This window comes from Jaculus jaculus, chromosome X (assembly GCF_020740685.1).
Source record: "Jaculus jaculus isolate mJacJac1 chromosome X, mJacJac1.mat.Y.cur, whole genome shotgun sequence".
Classification (NCBI taxonomy): Eukaryota; Metazoa; Chordata; class Mammalia; order Rodentia; family Dipodidae; genus Jaculus; species Jaculus jaculus.
In genome coordinates, this window is record NC_059125.1 from 7,688,866 (window position 1) to 7,708,779 (window position 19,914).

General features: G+C 39.3%; 1 protein-coding gene across 4 annotated transcripts in view; it reads left to right on the forward strand.

The window, feature by feature from the left end:
• Positions 1-6,573: 6,573 nt before the first annotated feature.
• The window catches only part of Ap1s2 (adaptor related protein complex 1 subunit sigma 2), a 31,010-nt gene continuing 17,669 nt past the window's right edge, over positions 6,574-19,914 (forward strand). For all 4 annotated transcript variants that reach the window (XM_004667929.2, XM_045140917.1, XM_045140918.1 and 1 more), the window contains exons 1-4: positions 6,574-6,649; positions 8,947-9,125; positions 16,341-16,449; positions 17,131-17,268. In XM_004667929.2, coding sequence (XP_004667986.1) covers positions 8,947-9,125; positions 16,341-16,449; positions 17,131-17,268 — 426 coding nt within the window. In that variant the 5' untranslated portion in view covers positions 6,574-6,649. The remainder of the gene's footprint in view (positions 6,650-8,946; positions 9,126-16,340; positions 16,450-17,130; positions 17,269-19,914) is intronic.

Genomic DNA, 19,914 nt, shown 5'->3' on the forward strand with positions numbered 1-19,914 from the left:
GAGCCATGCCATGTATGGAAGACAGCATTCCACATCATGCCATTCCATTTTCTGGCTCTTACAAATTAATTCCCTTTTCCACAATGTAAATTGAGCCTCGGGAGGGCGGGGTCTGAATCATTTCATTTCAAGAACCAAGTTAAAACATTATTTCAAACTTTTTTTAGAGTGATATAGTAAATTCACAAAACAGAAAAAAAAAACATTGTTAAGAGTCTGAGGAGGTCACAAAGGCATAATGCTCAAAAGAATCAGACACACACACACACACACACACACACACACACACACACACACACTAAATAACAAATCAGTCACAAAAATGTAAAGTTCTAAGGAAGCATTTCCACTGGTTGTATAAAAGAAAATGCAGTCCTGTATGTGATTGGTGACTATTCCTTTGGGCCTCTAGGGTTTGTCTCAAAACACAGGCATGGTGGCTCATGCTTAGAACCCAACTCTGGAGCATGAAGCTGGAGGAGTGCTGTGAGTTTAAAGTCAGGCTGGGCTATATAGTTCAGACCAGCCTGAGCTATTGTGACACCTCGACTCAATACAACAAATCACTAAATAAAAAGGAAAAGGAATTCAATGTTTGGAGATTAATAACTGAGTCAATATTTAATTCATCTTTGTACCCACGTTATGTTCCTTAATTCATCTTTGTACCCACATTATCTTCCAGCAAGGATACATAATGATTTATAATAAATCAATAGACTGGTGGAATAGTCATTTTACAGATTCAAATTAAATAACTTTGACTAAAGTTCTGGAGTTACTTTTAAAATTTTTTCACTTGGATAACTAATTCTAGTTATTAAAAATACTGATGGGTGTGATGGCACAAACCTTTAACACCAGCACTCTGGAGGCAGAGACAGGAGGGATCACTGTCAGTTCGAGGCCACTCTGAGACTACACAGTGAGTTCCAGACCAGCCTGGCCTAGAATGAGACACTACCTCCAAAACCAAAAAAAAAAAAAAAAAAAAAAAGATTACTGATGGGCTGGAGAGATGGCTTAGCAGTTAATGCACTTGCCTGCAAAGCCAAAGGACAAAGGTTTGATTCCCCAGTACCCACATTAACCAGATGCACAAGGTTACACATGTGTCTCGAGTTCGTTTGCAGTGACTAGAGGCCCTAGCATGCCCATTCTCTCTCCCTGAAATAAATAAATAAAAATGCTGATTACCTTAAGTTCTATGGCTAGTCTTGTGTGCATGTAAAGATTTTATCTGTGCCGGGTGTGGTGGCATACGCCTTTAATCCCAGCACTTGGGAGGAAGAGGTAGGAGGATCGCTGTGAGTTTGAGGCCACTCTGAGACTACATAGTGAATTCCAGGTCAGCCTGAGCTAGAGTGAGCCCCTACCTCAAAAAACCAAATAATAATAATAATAATAATAATAATAATAAGAAGAAGAAGAAGAAGAAGAAGAAGAAGAAGAAGAAGAAACTTATCAAAAATTAGGAATAATTCTTGCAACTCCTCCAATAGATGCAGAGCAAGCCTTATATAATGAAGGCTTTGCTTGTTCCAGGATTGGAAAGGCCTATAAATAATGTTAGGGCATGCTAACATTTGCAGTGACTAACCCAGACTTTCTCACCTCTGTACTACTGACATTTGGGGCAGGGTCTTCTTTGCTGTGGGCCTGTCCTGTATATTGCACGATGTTGAATTCCATCTACCTAAGCATATAGCATCATCTCCTCCCAGTTGTGACAAGCAAAATGTTTTTAGACACTGCCAAGTATCCCTTGGAGAACAAAACTGTCCAGGCTGAGAATAACCTAATATTAATAGAGTAGTAATTTTCCTGTATTCTATTCAAAGATATAGAAAGAGCATAGTTCTACATTTCACTTTAGCTCTTTGTTGAGGACTTTGGCAGTGACAGCTCTATCTATTTTTAAAAAATCTGGTTCACAAACCCTCATTATTTTGTCCAGTTTTGTCTTTGGAGCAACTTTATCATAGGATCTACAAATTTACAAACTCTAAGCATAATTGTTTTCTGGAGTTCACTTCATGGTATGTAAGGAACACACTAATTCTACGTTTCAGTTTACTTCAAATATTTTCTAGTTCAGCATTATTCCAACTTCTCCTCACTTCTACTTCTCTATATTTTCTGTTTTTAAAAAATATTTTTATTTATTTATTTTAGAAAGAGAGAGAGAGAGAGAGAGGAAGAGAGAGAGAGATTGAGAGAGAGAGAGAGAAAGAATGGGCGTGCCAGGGCCTCCAGCCACTGCAAACGAACTCCAGACGCACATGCCACCATCTGGCTTAAGTGGGTCCTGGGCAATCAAACCTAGGTCCTTAGACTTTGCAGGCAAATGCCTTAACTGTTAAGCCATCCATCAGCCCTCCTCTTTATTTTCAATCTATTACACTTTTTCTTCATATCATCAGTGTTGAAATGATATGTAGACATTGTACCCTGACACTCTTACTGACATCCTCATATTAATGTTCCATTTTACTGTCTATGTGGATATTTTTTAATTTAGTGGTGTTTTGAGAGGTAAAGAGCACAAAAGTATATGAGGGTCATATATTTCTTCAAAAATTCTATTTATTTGTTTGCTTATGAGAAAAGCGAGATTAAGCATGCCAGGGCCTCTTGCCCCTGTAAACTAAGTCCAGATGTATGTGCCACTTTGTGCATCTTGCTTTACATGGGTACTGTGGAATGGAACCCAGGCCCTCAGGCTTTGCAGGCAAGTACCTTTAACCACTGAACCATCTCCCCTTCTTGGCCATCACATATTCAATAGCAAATTAAAATTATTTTTTAAAAATTTAGATGATTTAGTTGAAGGGTGGTTTAGCTGATAAAGGTACTTGCTTACAAAGCATGGTGACCCAGGTTTGATTCCCCAGTACCCATGGAAAGCCACATGCACAAAGTGGTGCATGCATCTGGAGATTGCAGTGGCCGGAGGCCCTGGTGCACCTATTCTCTCTCCCTCCGTCTAATAAATATTTAAAATTTTAGATAATTATATAAAATATCAATTTTTATCTCTTTGTGGTTGTTGTTGCTGTATGTGTGTGTGTGTGTGTGTGTGTGTGCGTGCGCGCGCGTGTGTAGGTGGTTGCATACCACAGCATGTATTTGAAGGTCAGAGGACAACCTCAAAGTATTCATGTTCCATCTTCTTTTTACTCAGGGTCTCTTGCCAGGGATTCTCCAGGCTCCACCTCCCATTGTTTAGGTATTTTGGGATCACAGATACATTCACCATTTGGGGTTTGGCTTTATGTAGGGGATCAAATCCAGGGAGGCACCTTTAACCACTGAGCCATTGCCTCAGCTCTGAATCTCAAAATTTTGTTATAATGTTGGAATCCACTTTTTTATCCTCAGTTCTTGCATTTAGCATAAATATCAGTGTGAGGGTTAGGGATGTAGCTCAGTTGGTAAAGGGCTTATCTAATATTCACTATGGCCTGCATTCTACTCCCAGTACTGCATACAACTGGGAGTGATGATATATGTCCATAATCACAGCACTCAGGAGGTAGAGGCAGACAGATCAGGAATTCAAGATCATCTTGTACATAATGAGTTCAAGGCCTGCATGAGAGCTAGATTTTATGAGGTCCTATCTCCAAAAAGGAAAGGAAAGAAAAAGACGGGGGAACTTTTTAAAAATTAACAAACAAGTATAAAATCTGATTTTTAATTTTTTATAAAATGATTTTTTGCTTTTTGTATCATTAATACCAAGAGGCCAGGATTAGGCTGAAAACAAAAACAAAGCATTAAAAAGATAATATATTGACATGACAGATGAAAAAGATATTAAGTGAGAAGAAACATGTATATAACAAAGCCTATAATTTGGAAATTGTGGGAATCAAAGTCAAGCTAGTTAATTACTAACAAAGATGGCAGCCGTGTTTCTTTTTGTCTTTCACAGTGAATGCACAATTAGTACTTAGTACTAAGACTGGGGAATAAACCATCTATAATCTACTGAAAAAGACCATCTGCTTCTATAAATTTTGTTCTCATACACTTGCCAAAAGAAGAGAACATATTAACAAAATAATGGGCCCTGCACTGTTAATTGTAGGTTGCTTGCAGTTTTGCTGTTGCTATTAGAATCTAATAAGCCATTCCTTCTGCTAAATTAATAAGCAGCCAAGATTATGTAATAGCTGCTTTCAGCTGCTAATTATTTTCCCATAATTCCTTCCCCTCCCTACCCTTCCCCCACCATTTTTTGGCTAGGAACACAGAGATGAGACTGCCAATATGTCATCTGCAAGTCTCCCATATTCATTTTCAGAGCCATCAACCAACATTAGGAGCACATCCAGTGAGTTTATACTTCAATGTGGCTATCTCAGGAACCTTGAGGATATGTGTGTTTTGTATAGAATAAAAGGCATCATTTAGAATCAGAGGGCAAATTTTCATTATGTAATATTAGAGCTATCTTTGAACTGACTAATGGCATCTGTTTTATGTGGTAAGGGAGAAATAGAACCTTGACTAGCAAGCACCTTTGGGACATGTTTGGACAAGAAGAGAGAAATCTGAGCTGGGGACCTAAAAACAAACCAAAAGCCAACTCTGCTGACCACTTTCTTAATATTCCAGTGTATACTAATCATACATGTTAGTAGGAAACTTTCCAAGCAAAACAGTAGTCCTGAAAAGGGGAAGTACTAGACACTTATTTTGCTAAACAGTCATTAAATATGCCCCCAGGGGCTGCAGAGATGGCTCAGTGGGCTTGCTTGCACAGCCTGATAGCCTTGGTTTGACTCCCCAGTACCCACCCAAAGCCAGATACACAAAGTGATGTATGTGTCTGGAGTTTCTTTGCAGTGGAAGGAGGCCCTGAGGTGCATATTCTCTGTCTGTTTATGAATATAAATAAATGCCCTCAAATTCCCATTATATAGGCACTTTGACACACAAAAATGAACATAATCTGTAATAAAGGATTCCTTTAAATCGAGTATATAAAGCTTCATAAAAAAATGTAGCATGTCGGGAAGGAGAGATGGCTTAGTCGTTAAAGTTACTTGCCTGCAAAGCCAAAGAATGCAGGTTCAATTCCCCAGTACCCACATAAAGCCAGATGCACAACGTGGTGCATGCATCTGGAGTTAATTTGTAGCAGTTAGATGTCCTGGAGTGCCAATTCTCTATATTATTTCTCTGTGTCAAATAAATAAATAATGTAGCATTTCTTTGATACTTTGGTCCATTAAAATTTCTGGTAACTATGTTTAATAACCTCTGCCAATGAGGATATGGCCCACCCAATGTACTTTTCTAGCTTCCTTTGTATGAACGTAGGTGGCTGGGGTGAATAGCATTGGATATTAGAAGCCCGTGGTTGTTCAAGCAAGGTCATGTAATCCCACGGGTCTCTTCTCCTCTATCTATAAAAGATGAGTTGAACTAGATGATTCATCCAGTGTCATTGAAAAAAATATGAACAATATGTGTCCAGAAGTAACTCAGCATCACAGCTTCTAACAAACCTATCATGTTATAATCTTATTAGTCAACTTAAATTTACACACCAGGGTCTATAACTAGACTAAGATGCTAAATGAATAAAATCCCACACGCGCTAAATAAAGGCAAGTGGGCATGTGGGTGAACGAGGGATTCGTTCTCATAGAGCTCCAGGGTGAGGTTTCATAGATGTGACTTTAAGGAGGACAAATCAGGCAGACGACAGAAGTCGTCTGGAAGGCTAAAGTGGAGCCCAGGTGGCTCGCGGGCGTGAGCCTATGTGAAGGAATGGAGATCTGGAAGACGAAGTGCAGCACGGGCTGAAAAGCCCAGCGCGGACAGTAACTCATCCGGACCGCAGCCCTGGCGGGTGAGGCCAGCTCTGCGAGGAGACTCAGAGGAAGCTTGGGGCAAGAGGTGGCTACCCGAGCTAGGGCTGCAGCAGTGCGTTGGAAAGGAAGGGCTTCCCTGTGAATGCGGGACGAGCTCCACCAAAGAACCGACTTGTCCCCAGAGTTAGCACTACTCTCCTCCCACAGTCATCACCGACAGTCACACTTCCTCACCCATCCCTGTTGGGGGGGGGGGACACTGATGGGAGCTCAAACTTGGCTCTTTGCGATCCGGATCTTCCCAGCTCTGCACCAGGGAGGTCACTTCAGGGCGCTTCTGCACCTCAACCTCCTACCGCTAAACAGCCAGGACTACCGCCCGCGCGCGATCCGGAGGCACGGGCAGAAGTACGCAGTCGCGCTAGCCGCGGCAGTAGCCGCTTCCGGGTCACGTGCCCCGACTTCCGGATCACACCACGCCTCTCTGTGGCCATCTGGCCAATCCGATTACTCAGGCTGCCCGGTTTTGATGCTGACTCCAGTGCAGTTGGCGACCGCTAAGCAAGTTGGCGCGCGACTCCGGATCCGCCCCTGGGCTCGCCGCAGCCCTGGCTCCTCCCTTCGTCCAGCCTCCGGGGCGGGGCCTGTTGGCTCGCCCTACCCTCGCCGCCTAAGCCTGCCCTCCGCCAAACTGGTCCCCTCCCCACGGCAACACGGCTTCTCTTCCAGAGCTCAGCGATAGGGGCTGCCCCTCAGCCGCTGCCGCCGCCACCGTCGCCGCCGACAGCCCAGCTCCGTCGCGTGCGCGACCCGCGGCCGCCGTAAGTCTCGGGGGACGAGTTGACCGGCCAGGGATGGGTAAGGGAGGGTTGGCCGGGCGCGCCCCCCGCTGCTCCTCGCCGCGCGCCCCCACGACCCCACCCCGAGGCGTCGGGGCACGCCGCGCCCCGCAACTCACTTCTGCCCGCGTCGGCGCGCCGCGCGCCACTTCGGCGCTGCGCCGGGGGTGCGGGGCCGGTCCGGGGCTTCGCGGGGGTTCCGCGGCACCTGTGGTTTGCAAATCGCCTCAAGTTTGGCGGGGCGCTTTGGGGAGGGGACCGGGGGCACGGCGGCGGCCCGGGACTTGGCGCCCCGTGCGCGACGGCGGATGCCATTGTCTGCTCCACTCCTAGACTGTCACCTCGCCCGGGCTCGCTCAGTGATGGAGTGTGGCCCCGGGAGGAGGGGAGGTGTCGGAGCCGGCGGGACCCAAAGAACGCTGGACCTGAGCCCACTCCATTGTTTTTAGTAGCAATCTTGAGGAATTGTGGTGCCCTGTAATTTGCGGCAAAAATCAGAGCATTGGATTTTAGAGAGACGGAAGGGAATACTTGGGACTTACAACCAGATTTCATCCCATGGTAGCATATAATTTATTTTAAGGTGAAGACATTGTTTTTTTCGTCCTCCAAGTGTTAGGGCAGATACAGGACCCCGCTACAGATAGCCCGGAGCCCACTCTTTTCTCCAGCAAACCCTCACTCCTCTGGGTCATTAAGATCTACGAATACCGGGATCCATTCTTTTCCAAGTTCCGGTAACGGTTTGCATTAAATGTCCAGTTGATGCTTGACGTCTCCTTCGAAATGCCGCTATCTTCAGGACTTCCAAGGAAGGCACTTTGCTACACTGAGTTATATCCGTGTATTTTGTGCTACTGAAGCATGTTGAGTGGAGTAATCGGCAATTTTAACTTTATTAAAGTTAGATGGCCACGGCATGAATTTCTACATACCAGGTTGAAGCTTTTTCAGTTATTCAGGAAAGCGACGTTAATTTCCTATTCAAATTTGGGCCCGTTTTATTCTACATTAGTTGTGTAACTTCCTCCTGCCTGCATTCAAATTCAAGATGATGTAGTGAATATTAAGAATTAGGTTGGAGCCGGGCGTGGTGGCTCCCGCCTTTAATCCCACCATTGCACTCAGGAGGCAGAGGTAGGAGGATCGCCTTGAGTTCGAGACCACGCTGAGACAACATAGTGAATTCCAGGTCAGCCTGGGCCAGAGTGAGATCCCTACCTCGAAACACCAAAAAAAAAAAAAAAAAAAAAGAATTAGGCTTGGGTCTTACTTGAGGTAATACTGTTAGATGAACTTAGAAGGATTAAAAAAATATTAAGAAAAATAGCTTAAAAACAAAAGAAAAATAGATATCTGAAGTTGCACCTTTAAATTGCGTTTGTAAATACAATGTTTATCACTTGTAGTTGGGACGACTAGTTGGATTATAACATGCTTGCCTTAAAACCTAATGTAGACTAATTGACAGACTTTCAGATACTAAGCAGCTTAAATATAAAACACACTAGAATTCTGTAAATGTTGTTCTTTATTGTTTTAAATTGAGTATCTTACATAATGTTTCTTATATGTTTAACTCTTAATTTGGCTTTTGAGACTTCTGTTCTTTTTCATAGTATTTCATTAACTCAGTTCTTTGCTGCATATTTGTGTTGGATTTTTTTTTAATTGTGTTGTTCTTTTTTAAGTGAGATACACACATAAAAATGGACTTTTATTAAGGAAAACGTATATTTGTGAAATATTTTGGATTGATATTTTCTTCTATTTTCCTTTAAATATGCTAATATAAATTGAAGAGAGCATTCTAAGCTTATGCAGTCTGTCTGCAAATAATTCAGCCTGGAACTAACTAGCCTCAGGGTGAAAAATAGTAGGTCTCCTGTTTCATTGAAATGTATCTAAACCAATTGATGTGTCTAAAATCCTCTTTTGATGCATGTAGCATGCTGTGTGTATAGCCCAGGTAGAAAATTGTTTCTTAAATTACCAAAGTAATCTTTTTCTTTGAAAATTTCACTCCAACTTATTACCTGTTTTTATTTCCACACACTTTGCTTCAAACATAAGTGAACAGGGTGGGAAGGAAAGGTTTGCATTTACTAGGAAGATCTTTCCAAAAGAATTTCTTGCTATTTTAACCTTCATAGAAATATTGATAGCTAATAATTACTTGTCAGTTAAATGCCCTACTCCCAAAGCTGCTCTGAAAATCATGTAATCTTAACTATTAACAATAAGCATTGTATGTAATCTTGATTTATTTCTCTTAACAGATGCAGTTTATGTTGCTTTTTAGCCGTCAGGGAAAGCTTCGACTGCAGAAATGGTATGTCCCACTGTCAGACAAAGAAAAGAAGAAGATCACAAGAGAACTTGTTCAAACCGTTTTAGCACGGAAACCTAAAATGTGCAGCTTCCTTGAGTGGCGAGATCTGAAGATTGTTTACAAAAGGTATAATTTTTTTTATTTATCAGAAAGATGAAATAGAACCAAATAGTAAGTAATTTGCAATAAAGGAATTGCAGACTTTGGAGTAGTAACATTTATAAATAATGATTAATAAACATTTATATGAAATATGTTTAAAGGAATGCTTCATATTTTAAAATAGCTACTGTTTGATTCATTACCTAGGCTCAAATGGCAGGAAAATCATTTTAAAACAAATTATATAATCATAAAGAAATGATTGTTCATTCCTAATCATCTTTTTAGAAAAAATCCAGTGAATTCATTTCATTGCAGGGGTAAATAGGGTCAGTATTTAAAAATTTTAAGTCATTCTCTGACTTCAGGTACAAATAGATTGCAATAGCAATCCCTTCTCCCAAGAAATCTGTAAAGTAATAATTCATATTTGATATGCCTTTGATCTGACTTCTAGAATGTTATTTACAAACATATTAGGAAAATTCACCATTCTAGTCATATAGCTATTTAAATACTTTGCTTAAATATAGGATCTGTTACTATTAATTTGAAATACACTTGTTGCTGTGGTGGAGTTGTGTTTAGATATATTTACCAAGGATAGATTAAAAAAAAATTTGGTATGTAAAATGAGGACTGGAGAGATGGCCCAGCTGTTAAGGCACTTCCCTGATATGTAAAATGACTCAGAGGTTGTTTTTTACACAAAAATTTTCCAAAAATGCTAGACATTATTATTTTAATGATATCTAAAATTTCAAATACTTAAAATTTTTAAAGATTGTTCTAGAGTTGGATGGCTCAGTCGTTAAAGTGCTTGCTTGCTTGCAAAGCCTGACATGCCTGGGTTCAATTCCCCAGTACCCACATAAAGCCAGATCCTCAAAGTGGTGCATGCATCTGGAGTTTGTATGCAGTGGCAGAAGGCCCTGGTGTGCCCACATTTACTTACTTTCTTCATTTCTTTCTCCTTGTAAACAACTAAAAATAATTTTATTTATTTAGTTTGGTTTTTCAAGGTAGGATCTCGTTCTAGCCCAGGCTGTCCTGGAATTCACTAGGTAGTCTCAAATTCATGGCAGTTCTACTTCTGCCTCCCAAGTGCTGCGATTAAAGGCGTGTGCCACCATGCCCGGCTAAGTAAAAATATTTTTAAAAGGTTGCTGTAAGCAGCTTAAATGAAGTAGCTTCATTTTTATGGAACTTAACTTGTTTCTTCCTCATGTCTGTTCCCTTTTTGGATAATTCACTGCATTTAAGGTAAATACAAGCAATTCTCTTGTATAGCTAATAAGCAGGAAAGTCTTGGGATAGAATGTAGTGAAGGTGGAAGAGAAGCCTAGTTCCCCCCCCCTTTCCTTTATTGAATCCTAAGTATGGATGCGGGTTTTGTGGAGGAGATGACAGGGAAAGAATGGGAGATTATAGAACACAGAGTATTTCTTAAATACTGCAGATTCCTTTTTATTACAGAATTTAATTAGTTTAGGTGATTATTTAAAAAATAATATATTTGAATTCATGTGTGTATATGTATGGGTATGCCAGAGTCTCTTGATGTGGGTGCTGGGGCCAGAAGTCTTTGCAAGCAAGTGCTTTTAACCACTGAGCCATCTCTCCAGTCCCATTTTTTTTTTTAATCCATAGCTTGGTTTAGTACTTGTTGAGAAAGAAAGATCATAGAAGAATCCCACCATTTGGGATCTAGGAGAGGTCTTAGAACAATCTACTCAAATTGGGTGGAACCTTAAATAAAACAAGTGGAAGTGGAGGCACTCTTGTGGAATCAGAAACAATATCCTGTTTCCTGCCCAATTGGTCTCTGCCCTCTACACAGGAGATAGTTCCTGAATTTGAAAACCCCAGTTTTTGATCAAATTTCAGTTTTATAAAATGTGAGAGTTTGTGAATAGTGGCCTGTCCCCAGTTGTATGTTGGTGTACATAGGGCTACATCTTACACTTTTAAGTGTGGAGTCAAAGCTTTTAAAGGCAAAGGGGTGTGTGTGTGGATTTGCATTTCTTAGAAGATTGCCAGAAGACAGTGGCTGAGAAGTGAAAAGGGCTAAGACTGGCACCTGCTGGATCAATAGGAGACTGCATGGTAATTCTATCCTGAACCTTGAGGCCGGAAAGGAGAGCTGTTGCCTAGGAAAGTTTGAGAAGGCTTGCTCACCATGAGAAATAGCAAGAGCTGCCAAGGAAAGGGACCAGGGTAATCTCCAATTTTTCACTTTGACCTATGGGATGTATAGTGAGCTAGAGGAGGACAGAAGAGGTGGTAATCACCCGTAGACATGGACTCCTGGACAGAGTTTACAGAGTCTCAAAGAGGAAAGCTTATTTCTAGTGAAAGGAGTCCCCCATGTGGAGGAGGAAAATCCTAGCAAGGGAATCAAAGCTATATGACTGGACCTTTAAAAGGAAGAAGGGAAACAGCAAGTGCTTCATACAATTGCCACTCAACCTGTCCCTGTGGGGCTCCTACCTTTTCTCTTAGATTAGTTATAAAGGAAACCCTAACCTGGCTAATATTTAGATTGAAACCCTTTTAAATAAAAGGTGGTTTAAAAATGATGAACTGCTTTATGGAGATATTTCATATGTAATTCTAAAGCTTACAATTTGTTTTTCTGTACATTGCTTCCTTTTTTTTGTTATGATCAGGTGACTTGTTTTCATTGCTCCTGCCAGAAGACCTGTTAAGCCAGAGGATTTCTGTGTAGCTTCTGAGAACAGAAGTAGAACTTTGTTGTTCATATCAGCAAGTGTCTTTTTCTTTTCTTTTCTTTCTTTTTTGTTTTGTTTTGTTTTGTTTTGTTTTTCCAGGTAGGGTCTCAGTTTAGCTCTGGCTGACTTGGAATTCTTCTCTATGTAGACTCAGGGTAGCCTGGAACTCACAGTGATCCTCCTACCTCTGCCTCCCAAGTGCTGGGATTAAAGGTGTGCGCCACCACGCCCGGCTCAAGTGTCTTTTTCTTAATGCTTTTGTTCACTTGTCTCATCTGCATTTTTCATTCTGAGCATTTGGCATACATATTTCCCCTTTGGGGGAGAAAACAATACAGGGATGAGGATAATACAACTGAAAACAGACCGAAAATCTGAGCACTGAAGTTTTGTCCCTGTGTGCCATTAGTTAGTGTTATGACCTTGAATAAGTCACATTGCTTTTGTTTCCTCATATCTAGAATGCTCTCTTGAAGATCTTTAAAGACAACATTGTATATCTTTCTGATTCCCAATTCACAATTTGTGGCGGGGCCAGTGAAGTAAAGTCTTTTAAAATTAATTTAAAAATACATTCCCGCACTGCTAGCTTGAGAATTTGTTGAAGGGTACTTACTGATTTTCTTTACTAACAAAAGTATTTTTAGTGACATACCAGTGGGTATTGAGAAGAGTTTAACTGTGTTCACTCAGTCAGCTGATAATTAGCTGACTGCAGAGAAGTCATGTGTTTTGAATGTAAGAATAGGAACTTTCAGATGTTCTGAGTGCCAGTAATTAGAGTAAGCACTAATCCACTGTGCTAAAAATAACTATAAACATACCTTTCTTCTTACTAGTCTATTATTAATTTTACTTCAGATTTAGACTACAAATATGCACTAAGAGAACAAAATGAATGCATTATTACATTTTTAAAGCACTACTCGGTCCCAGAAATAAGGAGTACACTTCAGGTTCTCCTTTACTAAATGAGTATGCCATTTTTTTCTCTACTTCAGAGCTCTTAAAATATTGCTTTGCACATATTTTATTTTTTGCCAGGTGCAGGATTTTTTTCTCACTTTTTAAGTTTGAGACAGAAAGGGAGAGAGAGAGAGAATGGGCATGCCAGGGCCTCTGGCCATTACAAACTCCAGACTCAAGCACCACCCTGTGCTTACGTGGGACCTGGAGAATTGAACCTGGGTTCTTAGGCTTCGCAGGCAAGTGCCTTAACTGCTAAGCCATCTCTCCTGCCCAGGATTACTTTAATATTGCTGGCTTTCCATGGTTTTTAATATAAAACTGGGCCTCCAGGGTCAAATTGCTCTTCTGGGCTGGTCATTCAGGCCTGGGTCCCCTATCAATGCAAGTAATAATAGAATCTTGGTAGAGGTGTAGTGAAGGATTAAGATGGTAAAATGAGCCATAACTAACTCACTTGGTGTGAGTGTTGCTCAGTGGCACGTGTTGTGCTTCTGTTTCTTTTGTCCTTCAGCTTTCGGAAGAAGGGTATTCCCACCATTCTAATAGCTGACATGGGTTTTTTTTTTTTAATGGCTCTTTTGAGAGAACTGAAGGTATAGCTCAAGGAAGCCCTGGGTTTCTTTCCCAACAAGAAAATAATAGTGTTTGGGAGGTTCTTATTATTTTTATTTTATTTTAATATTATTGGTTGGTGCCTAGACATACCAGTGCTGAGAATTGTAAAATCTGTTCTTCGGAATGGTTCCTATAACATAGGACCTTTGGCTCTTGCTTAAGTACTTCTTGCTTGTAAACAAAGAACACAATTAAATGCATACTCTGTAAGGCATAAACCCAACATTTTAAATAACTTACTGAATATGTAAGTCAGGTAGAATCAAGCAAAAGATATGATATGTATGACAAAGGCATAGGCTTACTAGAATGGAACAGTTCCTGGAGTTCCTCTTGTCCTAGTAGTATTTTAGGTCTCACTGATTGTATTTTATTTTATTTTATTTTAGTTTTTCGAGGTAGGGTCTCACTCTAGCTCAGGCTGGCCTGGAATTCACTCTAGTCTCAGGGTGGCCTAGAACTCATGGTGATCCTCCTACCTCTGCTCTGCCTCCCGAGTGCTGGGATTAAAGGCATGTGCCACCATGCCCAGATGATTTCTGTTTTTATCTGTAATCAATCATAATAGAAATTTGAAAAGATCAAATATAATACAATTTTTTGCTAATACTGATAGTGGTAGTGTTGGGTAGATCCAAGATTATTTTTATATTGGAAACCAGGAATTTATTGAATTCCTAAGTTGAAGTTGTGTTTTTCTGTATATTTTACATTAATGTTAAGAACAGTAATTGCCCAGTGTGTTTTCTAGAAGTCATTTGTTTCTCAGTCAAAATTATAGTATCAACTGAGACTTGTTTAGAATGTCAGGTTTTTCTTTCTTTTCAAAGCTTTAAACACTGAAACCATTTCAAAGTGGTGTTTTTGTTCTCGTGATGAGGCAGGGCTTCACTGTAGCTCAGGCTGATCAGAAATTTGCTCCAATCCACACTGACCTCACACTCATGGCAATCCCCTAATTCAGCCTCCCAAGTGCTGGGATTTTAGGTATTAGCTGCCACTTGGGGACATAAAATGGTCTTTTTTTTAAGAGGTAGGGTCTCGGTAGCCCAGGCTGACCTAGACTTCACTCTGAATTCTCAGGGTGGCCTCAAACTCATAGCAATCCTCCTACCTCTGCCTCCTGAGTGCTGGGATTAAAGGTGTGTGCCACCACACCCAACTATAAAATGATCTTTTAATTTACCTAAAAGGACTTGCTATGCTTCAATAACTGTGATTTCCTTAAGTCATGCATAAACTAGTCCCATAATCCTAATTTGAAGGAAAGTATGAGCTTCCCAACGTTATTCTTTCTTCTAGGATAAATAACCTACACTTCAGTTCTATAGAACTTGGAAAATTTGAAGACAATCCTCAATTTCTTAAGTGATAGAAACTTTATTTTCTCTTTGTCTAATTTTTCTAACAAGTTGAAGCTGTTCTTTTCTTGGAGTTTATTCCACAATCTTAGAAATATCCATTTTAGAAACTTTTTTCTTTTTTTGCTGTAGAAGCTATTGTAGTAGTTGCCCCTGTGGATGTGAGTTTGTGACTGGAAGAAGGTATAGGAAGATGGTCTTCAATTGTGATATGGATGTTGGTATACCAATGGGTTCCTCATGAGCTCATTGAACTCATTAAGTTCTTATGACAAGATTTCTGTGTCTGTATTATATACTTCAATAAAGTGTACCAAAACATTGACCTTGTATTGACAGCATCATCAAGACCTTTATTTGGAAGATAATGAAGGGTTATTTTCTTCCCTTTATAGCTGATTTTATCCTAAACTTTGAACTTTTAAAAGCCCGAGTCAACTGTGTTTTGTAATGCTCATGGAAAGGTATCTAAAAGGAAGAAGAGCAAAATCAGTTACTCCTTTTAGTTGGCATAATTGTTTTTTGCCATTTTGCATGTATTACCTTTGTAATATGAGACAAAAAGAATCTCTTTTAAAAGAAGAAATGGGGGCTGGAGTGATGCCTTAGTGGTTAAGGCACTTGCCTGCAAAGCCAGAGGACCCAGGTTCAATTCCTCAGGACACACATAAGCCAGATGCACAAGGTGGTACATGCATCTGGAGTTCGCTTGCTGTGGCTAGAGGCACTGGTATGTCCATTCGGTCTCTGTCTGCCCCCCCACCAAATAAATAAATAAAAATTTAAATAAATTAGTAAAAGAAGAAACAGGAGCTGGGAAGGTAACATCATGGTTTAAGTGCCTGCTGTGGAAACTTGAGGATATGAGTTCAGATTCCCCAGAACCATATAAAAATGCTGAGTGTATACCTGTAATCCTAAGGCTGGAGAAATGGAGTTAAGAAATCCCTGGGGCTTGTTGACCAGCTTGATTGGACAAATCCTTGTGTCCTTAGGTATGCAAGAGACCTTTGTCTCAGCAAAGTGGAAAGTGACCCAGGAATATACCCAATATCAACCTCTGTCCTCCATATGTATCTGAAAACATTTGTCCATACACACATACAAAAAAATGAAAATAAACCTTAAAATAAGAAGTAAACATGCTTATAGCATGAAGTCCTTCACAATATGACATGGAAATATATTTAGAAAACATGACTGAGAGAAGGCTCAATGGTTAAGGCACTTGCCTGCAAAGCCTAATGACCTGGGTACAATTCCCCAGTGCCCACATAAAGTAAAATGCACAGAGTGATGCATGCATCTAGAGTTTGCAGTGTTTGGTTGGTGTGTTCATCCTCTGTTTCTCTGTGCTTTCAAATAATAAAATATTTTTTAAAACAAAAAACATGGGTCAGGGATGTAGCCCAGTAGCAGAATGCTTGCTTAGCATATGCAAGGTCCTGGGTTCGATCCCTAGCACTACAAATAACACACACGCATACTAAATGGTTTTGTGACCTTAAAAACAAACATGATTATGGGGGTAAGATTTCTTCCACACTTGTGTTTTGTTATAGATATGCTAGTCTGTATTTTTGCTGTGCTATTGAGGATCAGGACAATGAACTAATTACCCTGGAAATAATTCATCGTTATGTGGAACTACTTGACAAGTATTTTGGGAGCGTAAGTAGTATTTTACTTTTTGTATTTTCCTTAACAAGTTTATTATTTGTCTCAAGGATTCTAACTGTAAGGAGAAGGCAGGGATGACTTCCTTTCTTTCTTTCTTTCTTTCTTTTTTTTTTTTTTTTTTTCTTGAGGTAGGGTTTCACTCTATCACAGGCTGACCTAGAATTCACTATGTAGTGTCAGGGTGTCCTCGAACTTCTAGTGATCCTCCTACCTCTACCTCCTGAGTTCTGGGAATAAAGACATGCAGCTGTTAGTTCTTCTAGTCCACTTTCAGAACCTCTAGCTCTACAGACCTACTTGTTTAATTATGATGGTGAGAATGAGTTTTAAAATAGTAAGATAGGACTTATACTGCAAGAATTAATATTCTGGAAGTGCATAGTATAGAATTTTGGTTTGGTTAGCAGTTGAATCACATTCTGAAAAAATGTAAAAATCAATTTTTATGAATAGAAAATTATTAAATTTCCCACATTGGGCATATGCAGAACAGGTCTTACTTATCTTATAGGCATTATATTGCAAGCACTTGTAATAGTGCTTGGTCAACATGATTGCCATTTTGAGAAAGAATTCAGATTGATTTTTTTTTTCTGATCAGATTTTACCACCACTTAATAGTGAATATACATCTTTGTTTTTGTTGTTTGTTTTTCTATTGGGGCTTTTCAGGTGTGTGAACTTGATATCATCTTTAACTTTGAGAAGGCTTATTTTATTTTGGATGAGTTTCTTTTGGGGGGAGAAGTTCAAGAAACCTCAAAGAAAAATGTCCTTAAGGCAATTGAGCAGGCTGATCTACTTCAGGAGGTAAGCTACTCGTTCTCCTGTCAAGGCACTGGCATGTTTTGCTCTTGCTAGGGAAGCCTCGGTCATCATTTCTAGAGCTTCAGAAGTTACTCCAAAGCATGCTTGGCATGTAGTGTCCATGTGCAGTTTATTGATCATAACATGTGTCAGTCACGTCAACTCAGTTATCTATGGATGGGTAGTTCACTTTGTAGATCGTCTGTCAGTTGGGCTGATTTAAAGGACAGATTATTTTAAGGGAAAAGATTGGGGGAAAATAATAAAATGAGAACTCTCCATCCATGTTTTGAATTACTTAAAGCAATCTCCTTTTTCATTAGTGTGTATAATTAGAAGTTGACTGTGAGATTATGGCATTTTGATTCCAAAGTGGTTCATATTTTCACCTCATGTCCATTAAGTGTAAATGTACTCAAGCAAATGTTAGTGATTTCTAATTGCACTTTTTATAGAACCCTCTGGCTTTGTGTTAACAAAATTAACAAAAGAAATGTACTTCTCTGTGCTCTTCTTAACTAACAAACCATGTTCTGTCAAAATTATTTATTCTTGTCTTAACCTTCATATCCCAGAACTGTAACAACCCCTTTCCTTTCTAATTGCCACAGTCATGCTGGGCTAATCATGTGTTTGATGCTTATGTACTTTGTATTTCTGAAGTTTGAAATTTAATGATATGTTAATTCAGGGACCAAATTAAATTATGCTTTAGAGCTAATTGTGTTATCACATAGAAAGTTTATAGCATGAAAATGGATTAGTAAATATAAAAAATAGTGTTTTCTTTAAGGTGGTAGTATATATGTGTGAGTATATATAATATATAAGATGCATATTTGAGTATTTTTGATTACTACTCTCATTTTCCAGAAGTGCTAAAAGTGCTTTTCTTTTTAATTTCCTGTTATGAGTGTGTGAATGTGTGTGTATGTGTATATGTGTTCACATGTGTAGGTGCATGTATGTGCACAAGTCTGTGGAAGCTAGAGGCCATATTGGATGTCATCCTCAGGAACAACATCCACCTTTTTCTTTTCTTTTCTTTTCTTTTTTTTTTTTTTCCAAGACAAGGTCTCATTCTAGCCCAGGCTGACCTGGAACTCACTCTGTTATCTCAGGCTGACCTCAAACTCATGCCGATTCTCCTCCACCATACCTGGATTTGTTTTCTTTTTGACAGTGTTTCCTACTAGCCTGGAGCTCACCCATTAGGATTAGGCTAGCTAGACTAGCTGGCTAGTGAGCCCCAGGGATATTCCTGTCTCTGTCTTCCCAGTGCTGTGATAGGCATGCACCACCATCATGCCCAGCAATTTTCCATAGGTACTGAGGATTGAATTTAGGTCCTCTATCTCCATAGCTAGAGAGTATGGTTTTGTGTTCCCTAACCTATTTTCATCCCTCCTTGTCTATTACATATTTATCAGTTTTAAAATTATTAAAACAGACTTTAAATTCTAGTTTTTAGCATTTCTGAAATAGTGAGCTACAAGGGGCAAAGAATGACTCTAATTTCCCATTGTAATTACTTTTGGCCTCTGAGGGAGGAGGGAACCACTAAGGAATCTGTCGGTCCCTTCATTAGTCAGCAGTGGTGATTGCTTGAAGTTGTGGAGTAACAAATGTTAAGTGTGAGACAATGCATTGTGCATTTCATGATGTAGTAGTTCTGAAAGGAGTGGTTAGTGTGCCTTTAGAAGTGAAGCATTTCAGTGGCAGCCCTCATACCATCTGCTGTTCAGTAGAAATGAGCATAGACCTTTCTCCTTGTGTGTGCAGTTTTCCATGGTGTTTTATTGATCACAAACATGTCATTTTGGAGATTTTAAATTTTAACATCAGATATGCTGGCTATAAGAGTATATTCTGTTACAAATTTGGCTTTAAAGCTAGCATGTCATTGTTTTGTTATTCACTAATTGAGCTTTTTTTTTTTTTTAAATAGGTCAAAACTAGGACTAGGCATTGGGAATCTTTCAAATTTGTCTCTTGCTTTTTTGATGTAATTGTTCCATTAGAACTTGGTATTTCTTCCAAGTTTTCATCATTTTCTGATTAATTACATTTGCTTTAAAACAATTTTAAAGTTACTTGAAGTTCAGCTTTTACTTTTAATGTGTTTCCTAGAGAGTAATGATAGGGCACTGATAAACTCCCTGTGCCTGGATTACTTTTTTAATGCTCCTGGGAAATTGCTATATACTTTTTGAGAACAATAGTAGGTTCACTTAATAGGGTATAATGAGTAAAATAAAATAAAATAAAAATAGCTAAATATAATGACTTTTTTGGTCTTATTGTTTGGAATATAGTATTCACTTAGTCAGTGTCCTGAAGTGATTTTGCTTCTTTAATTGAAAGTATAGCTGCAAAGATATTTAGTAAAATGTAGCCTTAACTTTCTAGTAGCATAAGTAATAACTTGATTTTATTCTTAGGTTTCATGTATTGCAACTTCCCATTTAGTGTCAAGTATTACTTGGATTATTTCTAAGCACTTAAAATGACTTTGAATTTATAATGACATTGTATCTTTTGGCTTAAAGATAGAGGAAATCAGAGTAACTTTAATTTGAGTTCCTTTAAAATTTATCTTTAAGAATGTTTATTCAGAAAATTTACTGGAAGTTTTACTTTTACTCAATT